We start from the raw sequence: 24,524 nt of genomic DNA, 5'->3' as shown, positions 1-24,524 counted from the left end.
TTAAGAAAATCTTCCACGTTCTGTGGTAGATCTTAGCAGACGTGGGCTTCCTAGCCTGTCTCATGGTGGCAACGACCCCTTGGGATAATCCTGAAGACGCTAGGATCCAGGACACAAAGGCCACACAGTCAGGTTCAGGGCCGCAGAATTCCGATGGAGAAAACGGCCCTTGAGACAGTAAGTCTGGTCGGTCTGGTAGTGACCCCGGTCGGCCGACCGTGAGATGCCACAGATCCGGGTACCACGATCTCCTCGGCCAGTCTGGCGCGACGAGTATGACGCGGCTGCAATCGGATCTGATTTTTGCGCAGTACTCTGGGCAAGAGTGCCAGAGGTGGAAACACATATGTGAGCCGGAACTGCGACCAATCTTGCACTAAGGCGTCTGCCGCTAGAGCTCTGTGATCGCGCGATCGTGCCATAAATGCCGGGACCTTGTTGGTGTGCCGAGACGCCATTAGGTCGACGTCCGGCACCCCCCAGCGGCAACAGATTTCCTGAAACACGTCCGGGTGAAGGGACCATTCCCCCGCGTCCATGCCCTGGCGACTGAGGAAGTCTGCTTCCCAGTTTTCTACGCCCGGGATGTGAACTGCGGATATGGTGGATGCTGTGTCCTCCACCCACATGAGGATTCGCCGGACTTCCTGGAAGGCTGCTGACTGCGTGTCCCTCCTTGGTGGTTGATGTATGCCACCGCTGTGGAGATGTCCGACTGGATTCGGATCTGCTCTCTTCCTAGCCACTTCTGGAAAGCTAATAGGGTAAGATACCCTGCCCCGATTTCCAGAACATCGATCTGAAGGGTGGACTCCTGCTGAGTCCACGTCCCCTGAGCCATGTGGCGGAGACAAACTGCTCCCCACCCTGACAGACTCGTATCTGTCGTGACCACTGCCCAGGATGGGGGCTATGACAATGAGGTGGGAATAAGCCACTATTGCAGAGAGTCCTCGGCCGTCAGGGAAAGGGAGACTTCCCGTCCAGGGAGGTTGACTGCCCATCCCATTGGCGGAGAATGTCCCATTGCCGTTGGCGCAGATGAAACTGCGCAAAGAGAACTGCCTCGATGGCTGCCACCATCTTCCTTAGGAAGTGCATGAGGCGCCTTAAGGGGTGCGACTGGCCTTGAAGGAGAGACTGCACCTCTGTCTGCAGTGAACGCTGCTGGTTCAGCGGAAGCTTCACTATGGCTGATAGAGTATGAAACTCCATGCCGAGATATGTTAGTGATTGAGTCGGAGACAGATTTGACCTTGCCAAATTGATGATCCACCCGAAAGTCTGGAGAGTCTCCAGCGTAACACTCAGGCTGCGTTGGCATGCCTCGAGGGAGGGTGCTTTGACGAGTAGATCGTCCAAGTACGGGATCACCGGGTGTCCCTGAGAGTGCAAGACTGCTACCACTGCTGCCATGACCTTGGTGAACACCCGTGGGGCTGTCGCCAGACTGAATGGCAGAGCTACGAACTGAAGATGTTCGTCTCCTATCACAAAACGTAGAAAACGTTGGTGCTCCGTAGCAATTGGCACGTGGAGATAGGCATCTTTGATGTCTGTTGAGGCAAGGAAGTCTCCTCGAGACATTGAGGCAATGACGGATCGGAGGGATCCCATCCGGAACCGCCTGGCGTTCGCATGCTCGTTGAGCAGTTTCAGGACCAGAACAGGACGGAAGGAACCGTCCATTTTTGGAGCCACAAAGAGATTGGAGTACAAACCCTCGCCCTCGTTCCTGAGGGGGGACAGGGATCACCACTCCTTCTGCTCTTAGAGCGTCCACCGCCTGCAGCAGGGCATCTGCTCGGTGGAGAGGTGGGGCCGTTCTGAAGAATGGAGTCGGAGGACGAGAACAGAACACTGTCCTGTGCACGTGAGCACAATGTCCGTCACCCACCGGTCTGTGACCTGTGGCAGCTAAATGTCGCCAAAGGCGGGGGAGTCTGCCATCAACCGCGGATGCGGAGAGAGAGAGAGAGAGCCGAGAGTCCTGAGGAAACCGCCTTGGTAGCGGTTCCTCCGACTGCCTTCCTTGGGCGAGATTGAGCCCGGCCGGAATCTGAGCCCGTCTGAGGTTTTGTAGCCCTTTTGCACGAGGACAATTGGGACCTGCCGGAGCTTGGGAAGGACCGAAACCTCGACTGTACTTTTAGGACAGTCTTAACAGGGTAAGTCGCAGTGCAGACATTGCGGGGTTACGGACGCCTCTGCGGTACAGATGTCCCTGCTCAAGGTCAGCTGCGCAAGAACAGCTGAAAAGGCTAGGTTGCCAATACGGCTGTGGATGCCGGAGCAACCGACACGCCGATAGCCTCCTAGACAGATTTCAACCAAAGTCCATCTGTCTGTGAATGGCATCTTTAAGTGAAGCCCCATCTCCAGTGCAACTATGGCTCTATATGCAAGCCTGGAGATTGGAGAATCCACCTTTGGACCCTGGGTCCAGCGCTGACCACGTCAGGGGAAAAGGGATAACGTGTATCCTAAAAACGTTTGGAGAAGACGCTTATCTGGTAAGCGTGGTGTTCCTGGACTGCTTCTCTGAAGTCAGCGTGGCCAGAAAAATACTCAATATCTGCGTGAGATACTGAAAAGGAACTTCTCCTGTTCGTCTCCTATCTCCACTGGGGGAGCTGAGGGAGAAAGATCCAACCTTCCATTGATGGACGGTATAGGATCATTCCGTATGGCGTTACCACCCGGTGTATCCGGATTGAGAGCGATGTCAGTATCAAAGCCCTGAAGAGCTGCCTTTTGGTCAAGTAGATTGCCCATGGGTGCAAGTCTCTATATTATGACTACTCCGTCCCTGTCCATGGACAGGGTTGACAGGAGGTTTCTTTGGCCTCAACTAGTAGAGCCCCGGCAGACGAAGTGCTAGAGACCCCGGCAGACGACGTGCTACAGGGGAGCATGCACACAATGGGACGGTGTCATGAACAGCATCCCATGTAGTAAAAACAGCACTGAAATCTGTGTTGCTTTTTTGCCGCTGCCGACTAGCTATCTAGAAGTATATAGCCAAGATTGGAGACCGTACGTTGCAATGTATAGCATACAGGCATAAAGTACAAATGACCACTGCAGCACAAGCAATACAAGCAGCATAGAAGCCTGTGCCCTGGCACCCCTGCTCTTCTGCTGCTGTATACTAGTCATCTAGGGGAATATAGCCCAGAAGAGTGACCCTACAGTGCAATGTATAGCATACAAGCACAAGTACAAATGAACACTGCAGCACATGCAATACAAGCAGCATAGAAGCCTGTGCCCTGGCACCCCAGCTCTTCTGCTGCTGTAGACTAGTCATCTTGGGGAATATGGCCCAGAAGAGTGACCATACAGTGCTATGTATAGCATACAAGCACAAGTACAAATGCACACTGCAGCCCATGCAATACAAGCAGCATAGAAAAAAACCTGTGCCCCAGCACCCTTGGTTTTCTGCTGCTGTAGTCTAGCCATTCCAGGAGAATATAGCTAAGACTAGCGACTGTACAGTGCAATGTATAGCATATAAGCATAAACACAAATGAACACCTCAGTCGTGCAATACAAGCAGCCTAGAAAGCCTGTGCCTTAGCACACCTGCTTTCCTGCTGCTGATGTGTCGCTCCCCAAGCGGGCATATAGCGACCTATGCAGTTTAGTTATATCGTGGTCAGCACTATGTGTGCCTCTTACCGCCCGCCTATAAGCGGGTGTATGATCGCCACCGTCCTGCCTTGGTGCCGAAAGTCCGAGCTCGGACTGCAGTAATGGCTGCCGGCTTCTTCCCCAGCTCATGTGAGGAGGGGCGGGCCGTGGGCGTGCCCCCAAGGCAGAGCGGGAATCCGGCGTCCGACAGTGTGCAGTGAGAGGGCTGGAGCATGTAAAAAGGCTCCAGCCCTCGGCGCTGCTGATTGCTCAGCGCCTGTCCCCTTCCCTGAGTGACAGGGAGGGGGCGGGAACGAAGCGGCACTAGGCCGCAGAAGCCGGGGACTGGATTTATAAGCGCCGCCGCCGTAAAAGCGCGGTCGGCGCCCAGTCCCCGGCGAACTACAAGTCCCAGCCGCGCCGCCGCTCCCGGAGCGTCCGGCGTGGTAGTTCCCAAAACACAAAGTCACTCAGCAAAGCTGCAGTGACTGTAACCCTTTACTGTCCCCGGCGCACTAGCACACCCAGCAAGTCTGGAGTGTGCTGTGCCTGTGTGTACGGAGACACAGAGTACCTGTAATGGTGCAGGGCCATGTCCCTGAACGGTACTCCAGCTCCGTATCCAGCAGGTTCAAATGGGTCTGTGGATGGAGCCCGGCGTCAGAGCTTTGAGGCCGGCAGGATCCCACTTCCTCAGAGCCCCCCAGGGGGATGTGGAAGGAAAGCAGCATGTGGGCTCCAGCCTCCGTACCAGCAATAGGTACCTCAACCTTACAACACCATCCACGGGTGAGAAGGGAGCATGCTGGGGGCCCTATATGGGCCCTCTTTTCTTCCATCCGAAATAGTCAGCAGCTACTGCTGACTAAAATCTGTGGAGCTATGCATGGATGTCTGACCTCCTTCGCACAAAGCTTGAAAACTGGAGAACCCGTGATACCACGGGGGGGTATAGCCAGAAGGGGAGGGGCCTTGCACTTTTTAGTGTAGTGCTTTGTGTGGCCTCCGGAGGGCAGTAGCTATACCCCAATCGTCTGGGTCTCCCAATAGAGCGCTGAAGAAATGGTGAAGAAGAAGATGGTGAAGGCTTAGAGAGCTAGAAATACAGCTCTGATTTCCAGCCCATTGATGGAGATATACTGCTCCCAAGGCAGAAAGACCAGCACCCTGGTGAGGGTCACCCGGGACGGGGCCAGGAAGTCCCTGAGACAGAGTGGCCGAAACCACCACTGAAAATGAGCCCCTGGTCAGTGGCAAAGCCACCACCCCGTGGAAGGAGGGAGTTCGCGTGTGCAGCGGAAAACATCCAGTCTCAGAGGACGCAGGAGAAATTGGGCAAGGAATCACTTCCATTGACGCCACCGTCTGACCAGCACCTGTATTTGGTGTCTGATAGAACGACGTCGACCGCCAGCGGAGGGACTACTGATCGACTAAGAGCAGCTTTACAAGAGCCGACAGAGTCTCGAATTGCGTCCCTGAGAACCTCTGGTTCGAAGTCAGAGTGGACTTGAACAGAATGACAAGCCACCCGAATAGGTTAGAGTGGCGAGAGTAAGCGAAGTACTCTGCTAAGAGTCTGCACTGGATGAAGCCCCGAGAAGAAGGCCGTCCAGGGCAAACGATCACTGCCAATCCCTAGGGGTGCAGGACCCTAATCACAGCAGCCCCAATGAGAATACTCGAGGGGCCGTGGCTAACCCCAAGGGAAGAGCCACGAATTGGACCACTCCGATGGCAAAACGTAGTCAACGCTGGTGTGAAACTGCGATTGACCCCTGCAGAAAGGCATCTCTGATGCCGATGGCTGCTAGGGAATCTCCTTGGGTTCTTGATTGATCCGGTGAAAAAACACACGGAACAAGACCGAGACTCCATGTGAACACGCCACACCTGACCATGCTTGAAAAGCTAAAGATCCAGGTCGGAAGGCACCGCCCTCTTCGGGTACTAGAAATAGATTTAAACAAAAATCTCAGAACCGTTCCCAGTCGGGAACCGGTACAATTCCTCCATTGGCCTGCAAGAAATGCCACGGCCTGTGAGAAGGCGGCGGCCTTGGAGCCGGGAGGGGGTGACAGAAGAAATCTGTTTGGCGGGTGGACAGAATTCCATCCTGTAGCCATGGGAGATATATCCCGCCCCCACTGAACGGAGACGTGTTAGAACCATACGTCGCCAAGTGGAGGGAGCCTGCCACCGACCAGGAGGAGGTTGGCGTGGCTAGATAGCTCGGAGGAAGCTGACTAAGTGGCAGCATCTCCTGCGGTCTTCTGAAGACGCAGCTTCAAGCCAATTGGTTCTATGAACCTAGGCCGAGCTAGAGGACGATCAGATGGAGGAACGGAAACCACCGAAACCTCAACTGATTCCTGCCCTGGACAGGATCCCTGGTTTAGGTTTGTGGCAAGGAAGAACTCTCCTCGCCAAGAGCTTCCTAAATTTCATCCAGTTGGTTCCGAAGAGACTGGTCCCACCAAAAGGGGAGCCCAGCAAGGAACCTCTATAGAGGCATCTGCCTTCCATTTCCGAAGCCACAGGAGCCTGCGGATAGTGAGGAAGTAGCCAAGACCACCGCCGTGCGGTGTCCAGCATGGCAGACCTGGCAGAGGATGAGAAGACTGAAGTTTGGAAGTTCAGGCAACCGTCTTGGGCATAGCGTCCCTGTGAGGGAAAGCATCTCCTCTGAGGAGCCATCAGCCACTGACGTAACGGTCCGGGCTGAGCCACCTGAGGTGAATGAGCCCACCTTTTGACCACCATTGGTGGACAGGGGAAACACAGTCCTCAGAATCACGCTTCATGGGAAGCGACTGTCAGAGCGGACCCTGGGCTGGTCACAGGGCCTGAAAACTGGAGTGGTTAAGGAACACACATAGTGTTCCCCTAGATAAGGTAACTCCGGCGGATTGAGGTCCAGTACGAAATTAATGTACCGTGGGATCCTTATAGAGGTGCCGTCAGCCACTGATACAACTATCCGGGCTGAAAGTCTAGACACCGGAGTGGCCACCCCTGGCGAATGAGTACACTCCTTGACCACCTCTGATGGGAGGGGGAGACAGGCAGCAGAACCCCGCCAGGCTGTGGGCTCGGACGCAGCGGGCTGAAAACTGGAGTGGTTAAGGAACACACTCCTCGTCCTGTTAAAGGTATACTGATGCCTTTCTGCCAGCGGGGAATACTCCCCTGATACAGGCGGATGGAGGTCCAGTATAATGGACGCAATCCAATCATTCGCATCCGCGTCACCTACGGACGGATCAAAGTACCTAAAGTAGCGTCCGCTGGTAGAGACATCCTCCTCGCCCAGTGAGTCAGCTCGTAATCGGAGCTGCGGGACGGGGAGTACAGGGGACCCTACGTCTCCCTGTGAGGAGGACGGGGTCTGTGAGCTTTGCTGAGCGAGCAGAAAACGCCCTGAGAAGGGGGCTGCATGCTCAGCAGATGCCGGGACAGCCGACCCCTGGAAAAAAGATTCCCCCAGGGGTCAGCCACCGAAACCGGAGGAGCTGGAGGGACCATAAATGAGCCTCCAAGCTGAGGGGCCACAGTGGTTATGAGCTCGGTAGAGCCGTACGAGACTACCAAGCCTGCAGCCTCGCTCTGTGAGACATGCTGCAGAGGTGGGGGGCTCTGTCTAGAATGTTTAGAATACCCAAGACAGGGGTTCAGCCCGGGGAGACTCCAGGCTGAGGTACCACCACATAAGAACCATTACAGTGTGGGTCTGTGCTAGTTCAGACAATATGCCTACATGCAGAACATGTAGTGTACAGCCTTGGAGCTTTGCTCCTAGTGTGAGACATGCTGCTGAGGAGGAGGTTCTATAATAAAGAATTAACTCCTTCAGAATGCCCTGCTAGTGTATAAAAGTGCACAACCAGAGGTTGTGACTTATCAGGCCGCTATTATGAGTGCCCCCCGGGTTCCAAGCCTGGACCCCCAGCCAGATATCCACTCCCTCTGCACTGCAGAGCAGCCAGCGCCGACCAGCGTACTAAGAACGCTGAGAAAATGGCGCCCGAGTGAGGAGGGGGGGCGGGGGTTAACCCAGGAGCGGGAATCGGAGGGCTAAGGAGATGTACAGGGGAGGGAATCATCTCCTCAAAAAGGAGTGTCCTCCCCTGTGCAGAGCGGCCGGTGGGCGGCGCTGCAGTGTCCCCCTGCATGACTGACATGCAGGGGAACGAAACGAAACTAGGCCGCGGCTGAAGCCGGGGCCTAGAGTTATACATGCGGCCGAAAATCAGGCATCATCGGCGCGGTACACAGTAAAAACCGTGGAACCGGCCGGAACACAGTGAAAAGCAGCATTATCAAAGTAAATCACTGTCCCCCCAATAAAGTGCCCCACATTGCAGAAGGACCCTCTGAATAACGTCTCTATACTTAGCTTTGAGACGCAGGGCCCAGTCCCTGGGTGGGGTGGGGGTCCAGTGCTCCGTCCAGCAGGGTCCTGCCAAAGGGCTGCGGATGGAGGCCGGTCTCCTGCAAGGCAGTGAGAACCGTGTGGGCTCTAACTTCAAGCCAGAGCCCCTAAGGGATGGGTGAAGGAGCGCGGCATGAAGGGCTCTTGCCCTGAATCAACCTTAACAGCACCGCCGCCAGAGGGGTGTGAAGGGACATGCCGGGGGTCCAGTGGACCCGCTTTTCTTCCAAATCTTTAGAAAAAATGAAAAATCAAAAAAGGATGCATGTGTGTGTGTGATCCTCCTGACACAAAGCATGAAACTGGCTAGGACTGGCTAGCAGGGGGTGTATATGCTAGGAGGGAGGAGCTACACGTTTGAGTGTAGTAACTTTGTGTGTCCTCCGGAGGCAGTAGCTATACACCCATGGTCTGGGTCTCCCATAGGAACGATGAAGAAAATAACTTTATAAAACTTGGCCGTTAGGTATGCTAATTACTTTGGTTGGCCAGATGGGTGGGCTCATTTTCTGTTCCTTTGTCCCCCTCCTGCCGCTGATTGTAGTCCTCCTTCCTTGACGGGATGACGCCCTCAGTCATCCTCCTTGTTGCATTTTCAGATCTCACGCCTGTGCAGTTAGGTCTGCTCGCGCAGGCACAGTTCGCTCTGCCATATCGCGGCCAGAGCAGAAAACATAGCTGCCCTAGCTCGCGCCGGTGAGCTAACTGCGCAGGCGCGAGATTATGGGCGGCTGCCATGCTCAGAAAATTAGCCCGCCAATCTGGCCCACCAAGGTAATTAGCATACCTAAGGGCCAAGTTTTATAAAGTTATTTTTGGGGTCTGGAAGGGGAGTCAGGGCCAAGGTGCACCTTCATAGAATGCAGCCCAGGAGCTGCAGAAGGGGATTCTTTTAGTTTAATAGGGAAAAATCTGGTGACAGGTTCCCTTGAATGGCATCATTTTATACAGCTGAAACCAGAAGTTTACACTATATAAAGACACATCTGCATGTTTCTCACTATCTGACATGAAATCAGAATAAACCTTTAACATTTTAGGTCAATTAGGAACCAAAATTATTTATATCTGTCAAATGCCAGAATAAGAGTATGTTTTAAAGGCATTTTTATTACTTTCTGCAAAGTCAAAAGTTTACAAACTAAGAGTACTATGCCTTTAAACAATATGGGACAGCCCATATGATGATGTCAGATCTTTAGAAGTTTCTTTTAAGTTTGACAACATCTGAATTTTTAGTATATGTAAACTTCTGGTTTCAACTGTAAGTGGGGGGTGTGCTGAGTGGGTTGACAGAATGAAAAAAAGGTTGTGGTCAGAGAGAGAGAGGAGAGTTAGTAAAATCATGCAATAAGCAGAGCCCCGAGAAGATCAGGTCTAGCGTATTCCCGAGTCTGCATATGTAGCAGAGTTAGTAAGTTAAAGGGGTTGTCCACTACTTTTATAATAGGCCATCAAGGTAAAGCATCAATGTCTGATCAGCCGGGGTCAGAGACCCTGCACCCCCGTTGATCAGCTGTTCTGTCCCGGCAGCAGGAAATGTGGAGTTCCGGAGCTGCTCAGTCTTCTGATAATGGCCGCGGCCGGGTACTGCACATCCAACTCCCATTCAGATCAACATGAGGCAATGTGCAGTATCAGAAGACTGAGCAGTTCCAGAACTCAGCATTTCCTGCTGCTGCCGCCGGGACCAAGAACAGCTGATTGGCGGAGGTGCGGAGGACCGCAGCTGATCTGACATTGAAGGCTTTTCCTTAGGATAGGTCATCAATGTACAAGTAGTGGCCAACCCCTTTAAGAAATTACAAGAAAGGAGGTTAGAGATAAAAGATGAGCGGCAGCTGGGGCGAGGGGGATCATAAAGAGGGCTATTGAAGTCTCCAAATGATGAGGGTGGAAATATCACAGGCTAGAAACTGTGGAGGCCAGGTGGCATCATTGTACATCACTAGGGGCTTACTAAATACCTTTCGTCTGCATGTTGGAGAAACAAGAGATCCTGTCTAGATTGGAGGACGCGGACTGACTTCTTAGCACAGCGTACATAGAACTTCTGACCATCTTCAAATAAAATAAAACACAAAATATAAATTAAATATAGCCGTTGCAATGAGAAAAATAAAAAACTCCTTTTTAATAATTACTGAGACTGATATTAAAATTTGTTTTTGTATTTACACAAGCTTAAAAAAAAAAAAAAAAAAAATAATATATAAAATCAGAAAAGAAAAGCAATAACGAGATTTGTTTGGCGAGTTACTCAGCTCTACGTGCACCGTTATAATCACCTTCCAGAACTTGGATCATGTGGACGGAGATACAAATCCTTTCAGCATAAAAGTGCTATGGCTGCAACAACTTGTCAGCCAAGCCCAGGAGGTGCCAAAGACAGAGCAGTGATCACTGAGGAAAAACACCCACGTTCACACTGCAAACGTTTATATATTGTATCATGTCCACAAGGGTGTGTAGTAAGGGGAGGGTTTGCATTAGGAAAGATTCCCTCTAAGGTTATGTGCCCACCAGAGTTTGTACATCCGCAGGTTTCCCGCAGCTGCTCACCAGAATCCGCAGCCATTTTAAGCTGCGGTAGTACAGCGAAATAGCTGCGGTAAACCTGCGGACATTCATGCGACTTACCTGTGGGAGTCCCGGCCTCTATCTCCATAGTGGAGGGCCGGGATTTCAGCAGATAATTCCGCAGAAACAATTGAAATGCAATTACGTGCAGCTACAGGACATCCGCAGCATATTCCACAGCCGCGCATATCCACAGCACTCCCCATGTACCGTAGGATAACATGGAGAGTGTCTGTACTTGCTAAAACCTGCGGATGTATCTGGAAAATCCAGAAAATCCGCAGATAAATCCACAGGTTTAAATTTCCCGTGGGCACATAGCCTTAAGCAATAGGCGATGCAAGAACACCAGCAAGAACACCAGTAATTCTTATAAGTAAACAAACATTTTATTAAAGGCCATGTACACATTTACACTGAATTTTTATCGCTTGTTTGCTTCCTAAATACAAAACTAAGCAACTTTCTAAATAATCTTTATTATACAATTGCTAACATTTTTTGAGTCTTAGGGGTACTTTGCACGTTGCGACATCGCTACTGCGATCCCGTCGGGGTCAAATCGAAAGTGACGCACATCCGGCGCCAGTAACGACGTTGCAACGTGTAAAGCCTAGAAGCGCCGATAAACGATCGCAAAAGCGTCGTAAATCGGTGATCTGTGTAGTGTCGGTCATTTCCATAATTTAGCTGCAGCGACAGGTACAATGTTGTTCCTCGTTCCTGCGGCAGCACACATCGCTGTGTATGAAGCCGCAGGAGCGAGGAACTTCTCCTTACCTGCCTCCACCGGCTATGCGGAAGGAAGGAGGTTTACGTCCCGCTCATCTCCGCCCCTCCGCTTCTATTGGCCTCCTGCCGTGTGACGTCGCTGTGACGCCGCACGACGAGCCCCCTTAGGAAGGAGGCGGGTCGCCGGCCAGAGCGACGTCGCAGGGCAGGTAAGTGCGTGCGAAGCTGCCGTAACGATAATGTTCTGCGACAGGGGCGGGGACTATCGCGCTCGGCATCGCTACCATCTGCTAGCGATGTCGCAGTGTGCAAAATACCCCTTAGCTCAGTGCTTTTGCAAAAACCTTACAGAGCTGTCACAGCTCTACTTCCACCTATATAAAAGGAAATCTAAGCAGGTTTTTGCTATATAATCTAAAGACAATGTTGCAAGGTTTAAAACACAGAATTCAGCAGTGCTGTTTACTTGTAATGATTGTTTTAGCACCAGGAGTTCATTGTTGGACCAGGGCTCACGATAAACAGCTCACGGTCTATAGACATTGTACATAGTCTGGTGTGGGTGGGTTAACTTTCTGAACTCTGCTGCATTGAAAACTCAAACTATCAGAACCACTGGACCCAGTAAACCAAGTGATACATCGTTAGGATACAGGGAGTCACTTTGCCTACATTAAGCAAATCTCAGATGAAGTAGCAAAAAAGAGAATTTTGTTACTTACCGTAAATTCTTTTTCTTATAGTTCCGTCATGGGAGACCCAAACCATGGGTGTATAGCTTCTGCCTCCGGAGGACACACAAAGTACTATACTCAAACGTGTAGCTCCTCCCTCCTAGCATATACACCCCCTGCTAGCCAGTCCTAGCCAGTTTAGTGCAAAAGCTGAAGGAGGACATCCACCCACAAGTAGAGAAAGAGCAAGAACCGGAACAACCGGAACCTCTGTCTGCAACAACAACAGCCGGTGAAGACACACGGAACAAGAAACCTGCCAACAGGCAATAGGGAGGGTGCTGGGTCTCCCATGACGGAACTATAAGAAAAAGAATTTACGGTAAGTAACAAAGAAGGGAATTTTGTTTACTTACCGTAAATTCCTTTTCTTCTAGCTCCAATTGGGAGACCCAGACAATTGGGTGTATAGCTACTGCCTCCGGAGGCCACACAAAGTATTACACTTAAAAGTGTAAGGCCCCTCCCCTTCTGGCTATACACCCTCCCGTGGGATCACGGGCTCCTCAGTTTTAGTGCAAAAGCAAGAAGGAGGAAAGCCAATAACAGGTTTAAAGACAAATTCAACCCGAAGAAACATCGGAGAACTGAAACCATTCATCATGAACAACATGTGTACCCGAAAAAAACAAAAATCCCTAAGAAAACAGGGCGGGTGCTGGGTCTCCCAATTGGAGCTAGAAGAAAAGGAATTTACGGTAAGTAAACAAAGAAGGGAATTTTGTTACTTACCGTAAATTCCTTTTCTTCTAGCTCCAATTGGGAGACCCAGACGATTGGGTGTATAGCTACTGCCTCCGGAGGCCACACAAAGTATTACACTAAAAAGTGTAAGGCCCCTCCCCTTCTGGCTATACACCCCCCGTGGGATCACGGGCTGCTCAGTTTTAGTGCAAAAGCAAGAAGGAGGAAAGCCAATAACTGGTTAAACAAATTCAATCCAAAGGAACATCGGAGAACTGAAACCATTCAACATGAACAACATGTGTACCCGAACACACCAAAAATCCCGAAGGAAACAGGGGCGGGTGCTGGGTCTCCCAAATGGAGCTAGAAGAAAAGGAATTTACGGTAAGTAACAAAATTCCCTTCTTCTTCGGCGCTCCATTGGGAGACCCAGACGATTGGGACGTCCAAAAGCAGTCCCTGGGTGGGTAAATTAATACCTCAAGTTTGGACTGTAAAAACAGCCCTTCCCTACATGGAGGCAACCGCCGCCTGCAGGACTCTTCTACTTAGGCTGGCATCCGCCTAAGCGTAGGCATGCACCTGATAACGCTTGGTGAAGGTGTGCAGACTCGCCCAGGTAGCCGCCTGGCACACCTGCTGAGCCGTAGCCTGGTGCCGTAATGCCCAGGACGCACCCACGGCTCTGGTAGAATGGGTCTTCAGCCCTGATGGAACCGGAAGCCCAGCAGAACGGTAGGCTTCAAGGATTGGTTCCTTGATCCATCGAGCCAGGGTGGATTTGGCAGCCTGCGACCCCTTGTGCTGACCAGTGACAAGGACAAAGAGTGCATCCGATCGGCGCAGGGGCGCCGTGCGGGAAATGTAAATTCTGAGTGCTCTTCACCAGATCCAACAATGCAAATCCATTTCATATCGATGAAATGGATAAGGACAAAAGGAAGGTAAGGAGATATCCTGATTGTGATGAAAAGGGGATACCACCTTAGGGAGAAACTCCGGAATCGGGCGCAGCACTACCTTGTCTTGGTGAAACACCAGGAAGGGAGCTTTGGATGACCGCGCTGCTAGCTCGGACACTCTCCGAAGAGACGTGACCGCTACCAGAAAGGCCACTTTCTGTGAAAGTCGAGAAAGTGAAACATCCCTCAGAGGCTCGAAGGGCGGCTTCTGGAGAGCAATTAGTACTCTGTTCAGAACCCATAGGTCTAACGGCCTCAGTACGGAGGGACAATGTGACAAACCCCCTGCAGGAACGTGCGTACCTGAGGAAGTCGTGCTAGGCGCTTCTGAAAGAATACAGACAGCGCTGGAACTTGTCCTTTAAGGGAGCCGAGCAACAAACCTGTTTCCCAACCAGATTGCAGGAAGGAAAGAAAAGTAGGCAATGCAAATGGCCAGGGAGACACTCCCTGAGCAGAGCCCTAAGGTAAGAATATCTTCCACGTCCAGTGGTAGATCTTGGCAGACGTCGGCTTCCTAGCCCGTCACATGGTGGCAATGACGTCATGAGATAATCCTGAAGACGCTAGGATCCAGGACTCAATGGCCACACAGTCAGGTTCAGGGCCGTAGGATTCAGATGGAAAACGGCCCTTGGGACAGTAAGTTTGGCCGGTCTGGTAGTGCCCACGGCTGGCCGACCGTGAGATGCCACAGATCCGGGTACCACGACCTCCTCTGCCAGTCTGGGGCGACGAGGATGGCGCGGCCGCAATCGGAGCTGATCTTGCGTAGCACTCTGGGCAACAGTGCCAGAGGGGGAAACACATAGGGTAGCTGGAACTGCGACCCATCCTGAACTAAGGCGCCTGCCGCCAGAGCTCGTTGATCGTAAGACCACACCATGAAACTCGTGACCTTGGTGTTGTGCCTAGACGCCATTAGGTCGACGTCCGGCCTCCCCCGAAGGCCCCAGATTTCCTGAAACACGTCCGGGTGCAGAGACCATTCCCCTGCGTCCATACCCTGGCGACTGAGGAAGTCTGCTTCCCAGTTTTCTACGCCCGGGATGTGAATTGCGGATATGGTGGATGCTCTGTCTTCCACCCACATCAGAGTCCGCCGGACTTCTTGGGAGGCTTGCCGACTGCGTATTCTGCCTTGGTGGTTGATGTATGCTACCGCTGTGGAGTTGTCCGACTGAACTCGGATCTGTTTGCATTCCAGCCACTGCTGGAAGGCTTGCAGGGCAAGATACACTGCTTAGATTTCCAGAACATTGATCTGAAGAGTGGACTCCTGCTGAGTCCACGTACCCTGAGCCCTGTGGTGGAGAAAGACTATTCTCCACCCTGACAGACTCACGTCTGTCGTGACCACCGTCCAGGATGGGGGTAGGAAGGACCTTCCTTTTGACAATGAGGTGGGAAGAAGTCCCCACTGAAGAGAGTCCTTGACCGTCTGAGAAAGGGAGACGTTCCTGTCTAGGGACGTCGACTTCCCATCGCTTTGGCGGAGAATGTCCCATTGAAGTGGACGCAGATGAAACTGCGCGAAAGGGACTGCCTCCATTGCTGCTACCATCTTCGCTAGGAAGTGCATGAGGCGTCTTAAGGGGTGTGACTGGCCTTGAAGGAGAGACTGCACCCCCGTCTGTAGTGAACGCTGTTTGTCCAGCGGAAGCTTCACTATCGCTGAGAGAGTATAAAACTCTATGCCAAGATATGTCAGTGATTGGGTCGGTGTCAGATTTAACTTTGAAAAGTTGATGATCCACCCGAAACTCTGGAGAGTCTCCAGCGCAACGTTCAGGCTGCGTTGGCATGCCTCTTGAGAGGGTGCCTTGACAAGTAGATCGTCCAAGTAAGGGATCACAGAGTGACCCTGAGAGTGCAGGACTGCTACCACTGCTGCCATGACCTTGGTGAAAACCCGTGGGGCTGTCGCCAGACCTAAGGGCAGGTCTACGAACTGAAGATGCTCGTCTTCTATAACGAATCGCAGCAAACGCTGGTGCTCTGGAGCAATCGGCACGTGGAGATAAGCATCCTGATGTCTCTTGATGCTAGGAAATCTCCTTGAGACCTTGAGGCAATGACGGAGCGGAGGGATTCCATCCGGAACCGCCTGGTTTACACTGCTTTTTGAGCAGTTTTAGGTCTAGAACGGAACGGAAGAGCCGTCCTTTTTTGGCACCACAACCAGATTGGAGTAAAAAACGTGACCTTGTTCCTGAAGAGGAACAGGGATTATCACTCCTTCTGCCTGCAGAAGAGCATCGGCTCGGTCGAGAGGTGGGGAAGTTCTGAAGAATCGAGCCGGAGGAAGAGAACAAAACTCTATCCTGTACACGTGAGACAAAATGTCTCTCACCCACCGGTCTTTGACCTGTGGCAGCTAAATGACGCCAAAGCGGGAGAGTCTGCCACCGACCGCGGATGCGGAGAGAGAGGGCTGAAAGTCATGAGGAAAACGCCTTGGTAGCGGTTCCTCCGGCTGCCTTCTTTGGGCGTGATTGAGCCCGCCAGGAGTCTGAGCCCCTCTGAGCCTTTTGAGTCCTTTTGGACTAGGAAAATTGGGACCAGCCCGAGCCTGGAAAGGACCAAAACGTCGACTGTCCTTCCTTGGGTTTTGTTTGATCTGGGCTGGTGTAAGGAAGAATCCTTACCCTTGGCCTGTTTAATGATTTCATCCAATCGCTCAGCCAACAGTCTGTCACCAGATAATGGCAAACTGGTTAAGCCCTTTTTGGAAGCAGGAGCTGCCTTCCATTCCCTTAACCCCAAGGGTCTGCGCAAAACCACGGAGTTGGCGTACGGCTCGTAGAGTCCAGGACAGCATGAATAGCGTAAGTCGCAATGCATGCGAGGTTAAGGACGCCACCTGCGGCACAGATGTACGTGTGACAGTGTCTATCTGCGCAAGACCAGCTGAAATAGCTTGGAGTGCCCATACGGCTGCGAATGCCGGAGCAAACGACCCGCCGATAGCTTCACAGACAGATTTCAACCAGAGGTCCATCTGTCTGTCAATGGCATCTTTAAGTGAAGACCCATCTTCCACTGCAACTATGGAGGATGGCGCGGCGGAGAAAAGCTTGTCTGGATAAGCGTAGTGTTTCTGGACTGCTCCTCTGAGTCAGAGAGGCCCAAAAAGTACTGAATTTACGCTTGGGATACCTGAAATGGAATTTCTCCTGCTGAAGCTGCCTCCTCCACTGGAGGGGCTGAGGGAGAAATATCCACCAGTGTATTGATGGGCGCTATGAGATCATTCACCATGGCGTCCCATTAGGAGCATCCAGAATGAAAGCGGTCTCAGGATCAGAAACCTGATCAGCTACCTCATCATACAGAGAATCCTCTCGCTGAGACCCTGACCAGTGTGTGAAGTCGAGGGTCTCTCCCAGCGAGCTTGTTTAGGCTGTCTGGGACTGTCGTCCGTGTCAGAGCCTTCAGTCTGGGATGTATGGGACCCCCTTGGAGCACGGATTAGTTCCAACTGAGGGAGACCGGGGAGCCTTGATTCAACAATGCCCATGGTCTGAGTCACCGCCCTGGACTGCAAAGTTGCTAGAATTTTGTTCATAGTCCAAGACATTTTATCAGCAAAAAAACTGCAAACTCTGTCCTCTGGACAGTTTCACAGGTGGCCCTCTCTGGGCCACCACTAGCAGAGACTCTACCCATTAGGGGTTAGTGGAACCTGCCGGTAAAACAGCCTCACGTGCGGTACAGACAGCATAGAAAGCCTGTGCCTTGGCCCCCTTGCTCTATGCTGACGACATGCTGTTGTCTCCTCAGAGCTATCTAGGGGTATATCGCCAAGAAGCGACCGTACAGCCACAAGTCTCAGCCGCGCCGCAGCCTCCAGCGCGGCAGTTTCCCACAGATAAACTCACTCAGCTAAGCTGCAGTGAGTATAGTCCAAGCGCGCAGCGCTGTTGTCCTCGGCGCACTAACACGCCCAGCAATGCTGGCGTGTGTCTGTGTATGGTCTTGCAAATATAAGTACAAGGATAAAGTACACAAAAAAACACTGTGGCAATAGTGGGGTCAGCACCAAGGTGCTGCTTACCGCCCGCATAAGCGGGTAAGTGGTCGCCAGAATCCCTTTGCTGGGTCTCCCAGAGCCTGTGTCCGTTCTCCAGCTTAGATTGCCTGCAGGAATGGCTGCCGGCGTCCTGTGAAGAGGGGCGGGCCGTGGGCGTGCCCCAGACAAGAGCGGGAAACTGGCGTCCCCCTGTGCCCAGTGAGAGGGCTGGAGTATGTAAATAAGACTCCAGCCCTCGGCGCTGATCATTGTACAGCGTCTCGCCCCTTCCCTGACTGGCAGGGTTGGGGGCGGGAACGAAACGTAACTAGGCCGCAAAAGCCGGGGACTAGATTTATAAGCGCTGCCGTCGTAAAAGCCCGGCAGCGCGAAAGTCCCCGGCGCACCACAAGTCTCAGCCGCGCCGCTGCTCCAGCAGCGGCTGGCGCGGTAGTTCCCGACACAAACTCACTCAGCTAAGCTGCAGTGAGTAAAGCCCAAGCGCGCAGCGCTACTGTCCCCGGCGCACTAACACACCCAGCAACGCTGGAGTGTGTCTGTGCATAGACTGTACGGGGACACAGAGTACCTTAACGTTGCAGGGCCTGTCCCTGACGATACTCCGCTCCATTCCAGCAGGATCTCCGGGTCTGTGGATGGAGCCCGGCCTCAGAGCCTGGAGGCCGGTAAGATCCCACTTCACCAGAGCCCTCAGGGGGATGGGGAAGGAAAGCAGCATGTGGGCTCCCGCCTCCGTACCCGCAATGGGTACCTCAACCTTAACAAACACCGCCGACAAGAGTGGGGTGAGAAGGGAGCATGCTGGGGGCCCTAGTATGGGCCCTCTTTTCTTCCATCCGACATAGTCAGCAGCTGCTGCTGACTAAAACAGTGGAGCTATGCGTGGATGTCTGACCTCCTTCGCACAAAGCTTGAAAACTAAGCAGCCCGTGATCCCACGGGGGGTGTATAGCCAGAAGGGGAGGGGCCTTACACTTTTTAGTGTAATACTTTGTGTGGCCTCCGGAGGCAGTAGCTATACACCCAATCGTCTGGGTCTCCCAATGGAGCGCCGAAGAAATTCCCTTCTTCTTTGTCGCTCCTAATTGGGAGACCCAGACAATTGGGACGTCCAAAAGCAGTCCCTGGGTGGGTAAAAGAATACCTCGTGATAGGGCCGTCAAACAGCCCTGTCCTACAGGTGGGCAACCGCCGCCTGAAGGACTTGTCTACCTAGGCTGGCGTCCGCCGAAGCGTAGGTATGCACCTGATAATGCTTGGTAAAGGTGTGCAGACTCGACCAGGTAGCCGTCTGGCACACCTGCTGAGCCGTAGCCTGGTGCCGTAATGCCCAGGACGCACCCACGGCTCTGGTAGAATGGGCCTTCAGCCCTGAAGGAACCGGAAGCCCCGCAGAACGGTAGGCTTCAAGAATTGGTTCCTTGATCCACCGAGCCAGGGTGGATTTGGAAGCTTGCGACCCTTTACGCTGACCAGCGACAAGGACAAAGAGTGCATCCGAGCGGCGTAAGGGCGCCGTGCGGGAAATGTAGATCCTGAGTGCTCTGACCAGATCCAACAAATGCAAACCTTTCTCAAATTGATGAACTGGATGAGGACACAAGGAAGGTAATGTGACATCCTGATTGAGATGAAAGGGGGATACCACCTTAGGGAGAAACTCAGGAATCGGACGTAGAACCACCTTGTCCTGGTGAAACACCAGGAAGGGAGATTTGCATGAGAGCGCCGCTAGCTCGGACACTCTCCGAAGAGACGTGACCGCTACTAGAAAGGCCACTTTCTGTGAAAGACGAGAAAGGGAAACATCCTTCATAGGCTCGAAAGGCGGCTTCTGGAGGGCAATTAGAACCTTGTTCAGATCCCAGGGCTCTAACGGCCGCTTGTAAGGAGGGACGATATGACACACTCCTTGCAGGAACGTGCGTACCTGAGTAAGTCGTGCTAGGCGTTTCTGAAAAAATACAGATAGCGCTGAGACTTGTCCTTTAAGGGAACTGAGCGACAAACCTTTTTCCAACCCGGATTGCAGGAAGGAAAGAAAAGTAGGCAATGCAAAAGGCCAGGGAGAAACTCCCTGAGCAGCGCACCAAGATAAGAATATCTTCCACGTTCTGTGGTAGATCTTGGCGGAGGATGGTTTTCTAGCCTGTCTCATGGTGGTAATAACCTCTCGAGATAATCCTGAAGACGCTAGGATCCAGGACTCAATGGCCACACAGTCAGGTTCAGGGCCGCAGAATTCAGGTGGAAAAACGGCCCTTGAGATAGCAAGTCTGGTCGTTCTGGTAGTGCCCATGGTTGGCCTACCGTGAGGTGCCACAGATCTGGGTACCACGATCTCCTCGGCCAGTCTGGAGCGACGAGGATGGCGCGACGGCAGTCGGCCCTGATCTTGCGCAGCACTCTGGGTAACAATGCCAGAGGCGGGAACACATAAGGTAGCCGGAATTGCGACCAATCTTGAACTAAGGCGTCTGCCGCCAGAGCTCGGTGATCGTGAGACCGTGCCATGAAAGCCGGGACCTTGTTGTTGTGCCGTGACGCCATCAGGTCGACGTCCGGCATCCCCCAGCGGCGACAGATCTCCTGAAACACGTCCGGGTGAAGGGACCATTCCCCTGCGTCCATACCCTGGCGACTGAGGAAGTCTGCTTCCCAGTTTTCCACGCCTGGGATGTGAACTGCGGATATGGTGGAAGCCGTGTCTTCCACCCACGTCAGAATCCGTCGGACTTCCTGGAAGGCTTGCAGACTGCGTGTTCCACCTTGGTGGTTGATGTACGCTACCGCTGTGGAGTTGTCCGACTGAATTCGGATCTGCTTGCCTTCCAGCCACTGCTGGAAGGCTTGTAGGGCAAGATACACTGCTCTGATTTCTAGAACATTGATCTGAAGGGTGGACTCTTCCTGAGTCCACGTCCCTTGAGCCCTGTGGTGGAGAAACACTGCTCCCCACCCTGATAGACTCGCGTCTGTCGTGACTACCTCCCAGGATGGGGGTAGAAAGGACTTTCCTTTCGACAAAACGGTGGGAAGAAGCCACCACCGAAGAGATTCCTTGGCCGCCTGAGAAAGGGAGACGTCTCTGTCGAGGGACGTCGACTTCCCGTCCCATTGGCGGAGAATGTCCCATTGTAGTGGACGGAGATGAAACTGCGCGAAAGGGACTGCTTCCATTGCTGCTACCATCTTCCCTAGGAAGTGCATGAGGCGTCTCAAGGGGTGAGACTGGCCTTGAAGGAGAGATTGCACCCCTGTCTGTAGTGAACGCTGTTTGTGCAGCGGAAGCTTCACTATCGCTGAGAGAGTATGAAACTCCATGCCAAGGTATGTTAGCGATTGGGTCGGAGTCAGATTTGACTTTGAAAAGTTGATGATCCACCCGAAACTCTGGAGAGTCTCCAGCGCAACGTTCAGGCTGTGTTGGCATGCCTCTTGAGAGGGTGCCTTGACAAGTAGATCGTCCAAATACGGGATCACAGAGTGACCTTGAGAGTGCAGGACTGCTACTACTGCTGCCATGACCTTGGTGAAGACACGCGGGGCTGTCGCCAGCCCGAAAGGCAGAGCTACGAACTGAAGGTGTTCGTCTCCTATAACAAAGCGTAGAAAACGCTGGTGCTCTGGAGCAATCGGCACGTGGAGATAAGCATCCTTGATGTCTATAGATGCTAGGAAATCTCCTTGAGACATTGAGGCGATGACGGAGCGAAGGGATTCCATTCGGAACCGCCTGGTTTTTACGTGCTTGTTGAGCAGTTTTAGATCCAGAACGGGACGGAATGACCCGTCCTTTTTTGGCACCACAAACAAGTTGGAGTAAAAACCACGTGACCTTGTTCCTGAAGAGGAACGGGGGTCACCACTCCTTCCACTTTTAGAGTGGACACCGCTAGCCGCAGAGCATCGGCTCGGTCGGGAGGTGGAGAAGTTCTGAAGAAGCGAGTTGGAGGACGAGAGCTGAACTCTATCCTGTACCCGTGAGACAGAATGTCTCTCACCCAACGGTCTGTGACCTGTGGCAGCCAAATGTCGCCAAAGCGGGAGAGCCAGCCACCGACCGAGGATGCGGAGAGAGGAGGCCGAAAGTCATGAGGAAGCCGCCTTGGTAGCGGGTCTTCCGGCTGTCTTTTTTGGGCGTGACTGAGTCCGCCAAGAATCTGAGCTCCTCTGATCCTTTTGAGTCCTTTTGGACGAGGAGAATTGGGACCTGCCTGAGCCTCGAAAGGACCGAAACCCCGACTGTCCTCTCCTCTGTTGGGGTTTATTTTGTCTGGGCTGAGGTAAAGATGAATCTTTACCCTTGGAGTGTTTAATGATTTCATCTAAGCGCTCCCCAAACAGTCGGTCACGAGAAAATGGCAAACTGGTTAAACACTTTTTGGAAGCAGAATCTGCCTTCCATTCTCTTAACCACAAGGCTCTGCGTAAAACTACGGAGTTGGCGGACGCCACTGCCGTACGGCTCGTAGAGTCTAGGACAGCATTAATCGCGTAAGACGCAAATGCAGACATTTGAGAGGTTATGGGTGCCACCTGCGGAGCAGATGTACGTGTGACCGTGTCAATCTGTGTAAGACCAGCTGAAATAGCTTGGAGTGCCCCTACGGCTGCGAATGCTGGAGCAAACGACGCGCCGATAGCTTCATAGATGGATTTCAACCAGAGCTCCATCTGCCTGTCAGTGGCATCTTTAAGTGCCGCCCCATCTTCCACTGCAACTAAGGATCTAGCTGCAAGCCTGGAGATTGGAGGATCCACCTTGGGACACTGGGTCCAGCCCTTGACCACGTCCGGGGGAAAAGGATAACGTGTATCCTTAAGCCGTTTGGAAAAAACGCTTATCCGGATAAGCGTGGTGTTTCTGGATTGCCTCTCTAAAGTCAGAGTGGTCCAGAAATACACTTAATTTACGCTTGGGATACCTGAAATGGAATTTCTCCTGCTGTGAAGCTGTCTCCTCCACAGGAAGAGCAGGTGGAGAAATGTCCAGCATTTTATTGATGGACGCTATAAGATCATTCACTATGGCGTCACCATCAGGAGTATCCAAATTGAGAGCGGTCTCAGGATCAGAATCCTGATCAGCTATCTCCGCCTCATCATACAGAGAGTCCTGCTGGGACCCTGACCAGTGTGATGAAGTCGAGGGCCGCTCATAGCGAGCTCGTTTAGGCTGTCTGGGACTGTCGTCCGTGTCAGAGCCATCACCCTGGGATGCAAGAGACACCCCCGGATCCCGGAGCTGTTCCAACTGAGGGGGACCAGGGAGCAATGAGTTAACAGTGTCCATGGCCTGAGTTACTGGTCTAGACTGCAATGTTTCAAGAATTTTAGTCATAGTCACAGACAATCTGTCAGCAAAGACTGCAAACTCCGTCCCTGTCACCTGGACAGTATTCACAGGAGGTTCTGCCTGGGTCACCTCCAGCAGAGGCCCCGGCCGAGCAAGTGCCACAGGGGCCGAGCACTGCACACAGTGGGGGTCAGTGGAACCTGCCGGTAGAACAGCCCCACATGCGGTACAAGCAGCATAGAAAGCCTGTGCCTTGGCACCTTTGCTTTTTGCGGTCGACATGCTGTTGTGTCCTCTGAGAAATCTAGGAGGGTATATAGCAGAGAATCCCCAGCGACCGTACAGTGCAATGTAAAGCTGCAAGCATAAAATACAATATACACTTCGGCACCAGTGGGGGTCAGCCCTTGAGGGCAGCTTACCGCCCGCTGAAAAGCAGGTGTGTGGGCACCAGAATCCCGTGTCTGGGTCTCCCAGTCTCCTCTCTCCAGCTCAGACTGCACATCAGGAATGGCTGCCGGCGTCCTGTGAAGAGGGGCGGACCGTGGGCGTGCCTCAAACAAAGTGCGGGAAACTGGCGTCCCACTGTGCCCAGTGTGAGGGCTGGAGTATGCAAAGCAGACTCCAGCCCTCTGCGCTGACGTTCTGTACAGCGTCCCGCCCTTCCCCTGACTGGCAGGCCTGGGGGCGGGAACGAAACGAAACTAGGCCGCAAAAAGCCGGGGACTCGAGTAATAAGCGCGGCCGTGATATATGCACGGCCAGCGCGGAAGTCCCCGGCGCACCCCAAGTCCCAGCCGCGCCGCAGCGAAAAAAACTGACAGCAGCGGCCGCGCGGCAGTTTCAAATACGTGTCCCCTCTCAGCAAAGCTGCAGATAGGAATGGCACCAGCGCGCAGCGCTGTTGTCCCCGGCGCACTAACACACCCAGCAACGCTGCGGTGTGCGCGCGATATGTACGGGGACACAGAGTACCTTGACGTAGCAGGGCCTGTCCCTGACGATACTCAGCTCCATTCCAGCAGGTTCTCAGGGGCTGTGGATGGAGCACGGTCTCAGTGCCTGGAGACCGGTAAAATCCCACTTCACCCAGAGCCCTAAGGGGGATGGGGAAGGATGCAGCATGTGGGCTCCAGCCTCCGTACCCGCAATGGGTACCTCAACCTTAACAAACACCGCCGACAAAAAGTGGGGTGAGAAGGGAGCATGCTGGGGGCCCTAGTATGGGCCCTCTTTTCTTCCATCCGACATAGTCAGCAGCTGCTGCTGACTAAACAGTGGAGCTATGCGTGGATGTGTGCCTCCTTCGCACAAAGCATGAAAACTGAGGAGCCCGTGATCCCACGGGAGGGTGTATAGCCAGAAGGGGAGGGGCCTTACACTTTTAAGTGTAATACTTTGTGTGGCCTCCGGAGGCAGTAGCTATACA

General features: G+C 52.9%; 1 protein-coding gene across 2 annotated transcripts in view; it reads right to left on the bottom strand.

The window, feature by feature from the left end:
* Positions 1-24,524, bottom strand: part of TROAP (trophinin associated protein) — a 225,436-nt gene that overhangs the window by 159,982 nt on the left and 40,930 nt on the right. For both annotated transcript variants that reach the window (XM_075334410.1, XM_075334411.1), the window contains exon 5: positions 10,036-10,129. In XM_075334410.1, coding sequence (XP_075190525.1) covers positions 10,036-10,129 — 94 coding nt within the window. The remainder of the gene's footprint in view (positions 1-10,035; positions 10,130-24,524) is intronic.

This window comes from Anomaloglossus baeobatrachus, chromosome 2, assembly GCF_048569485.1.
Source record: "Anomaloglossus baeobatrachus isolate aAnoBae1 chromosome 2, aAnoBae1.hap1, whole genome shotgun sequence".
NCBI lineage: Eukaryota > Metazoa > Chordata > Amphibia > Anura > Aromobatidae > Anomaloglossus > Anomaloglossus baeobatrachus.
The sequence above is the reverse complement of the archived record's forward strand: the minus strand, read 5'-3'. Positions and strand labels throughout refer to the sequence as shown.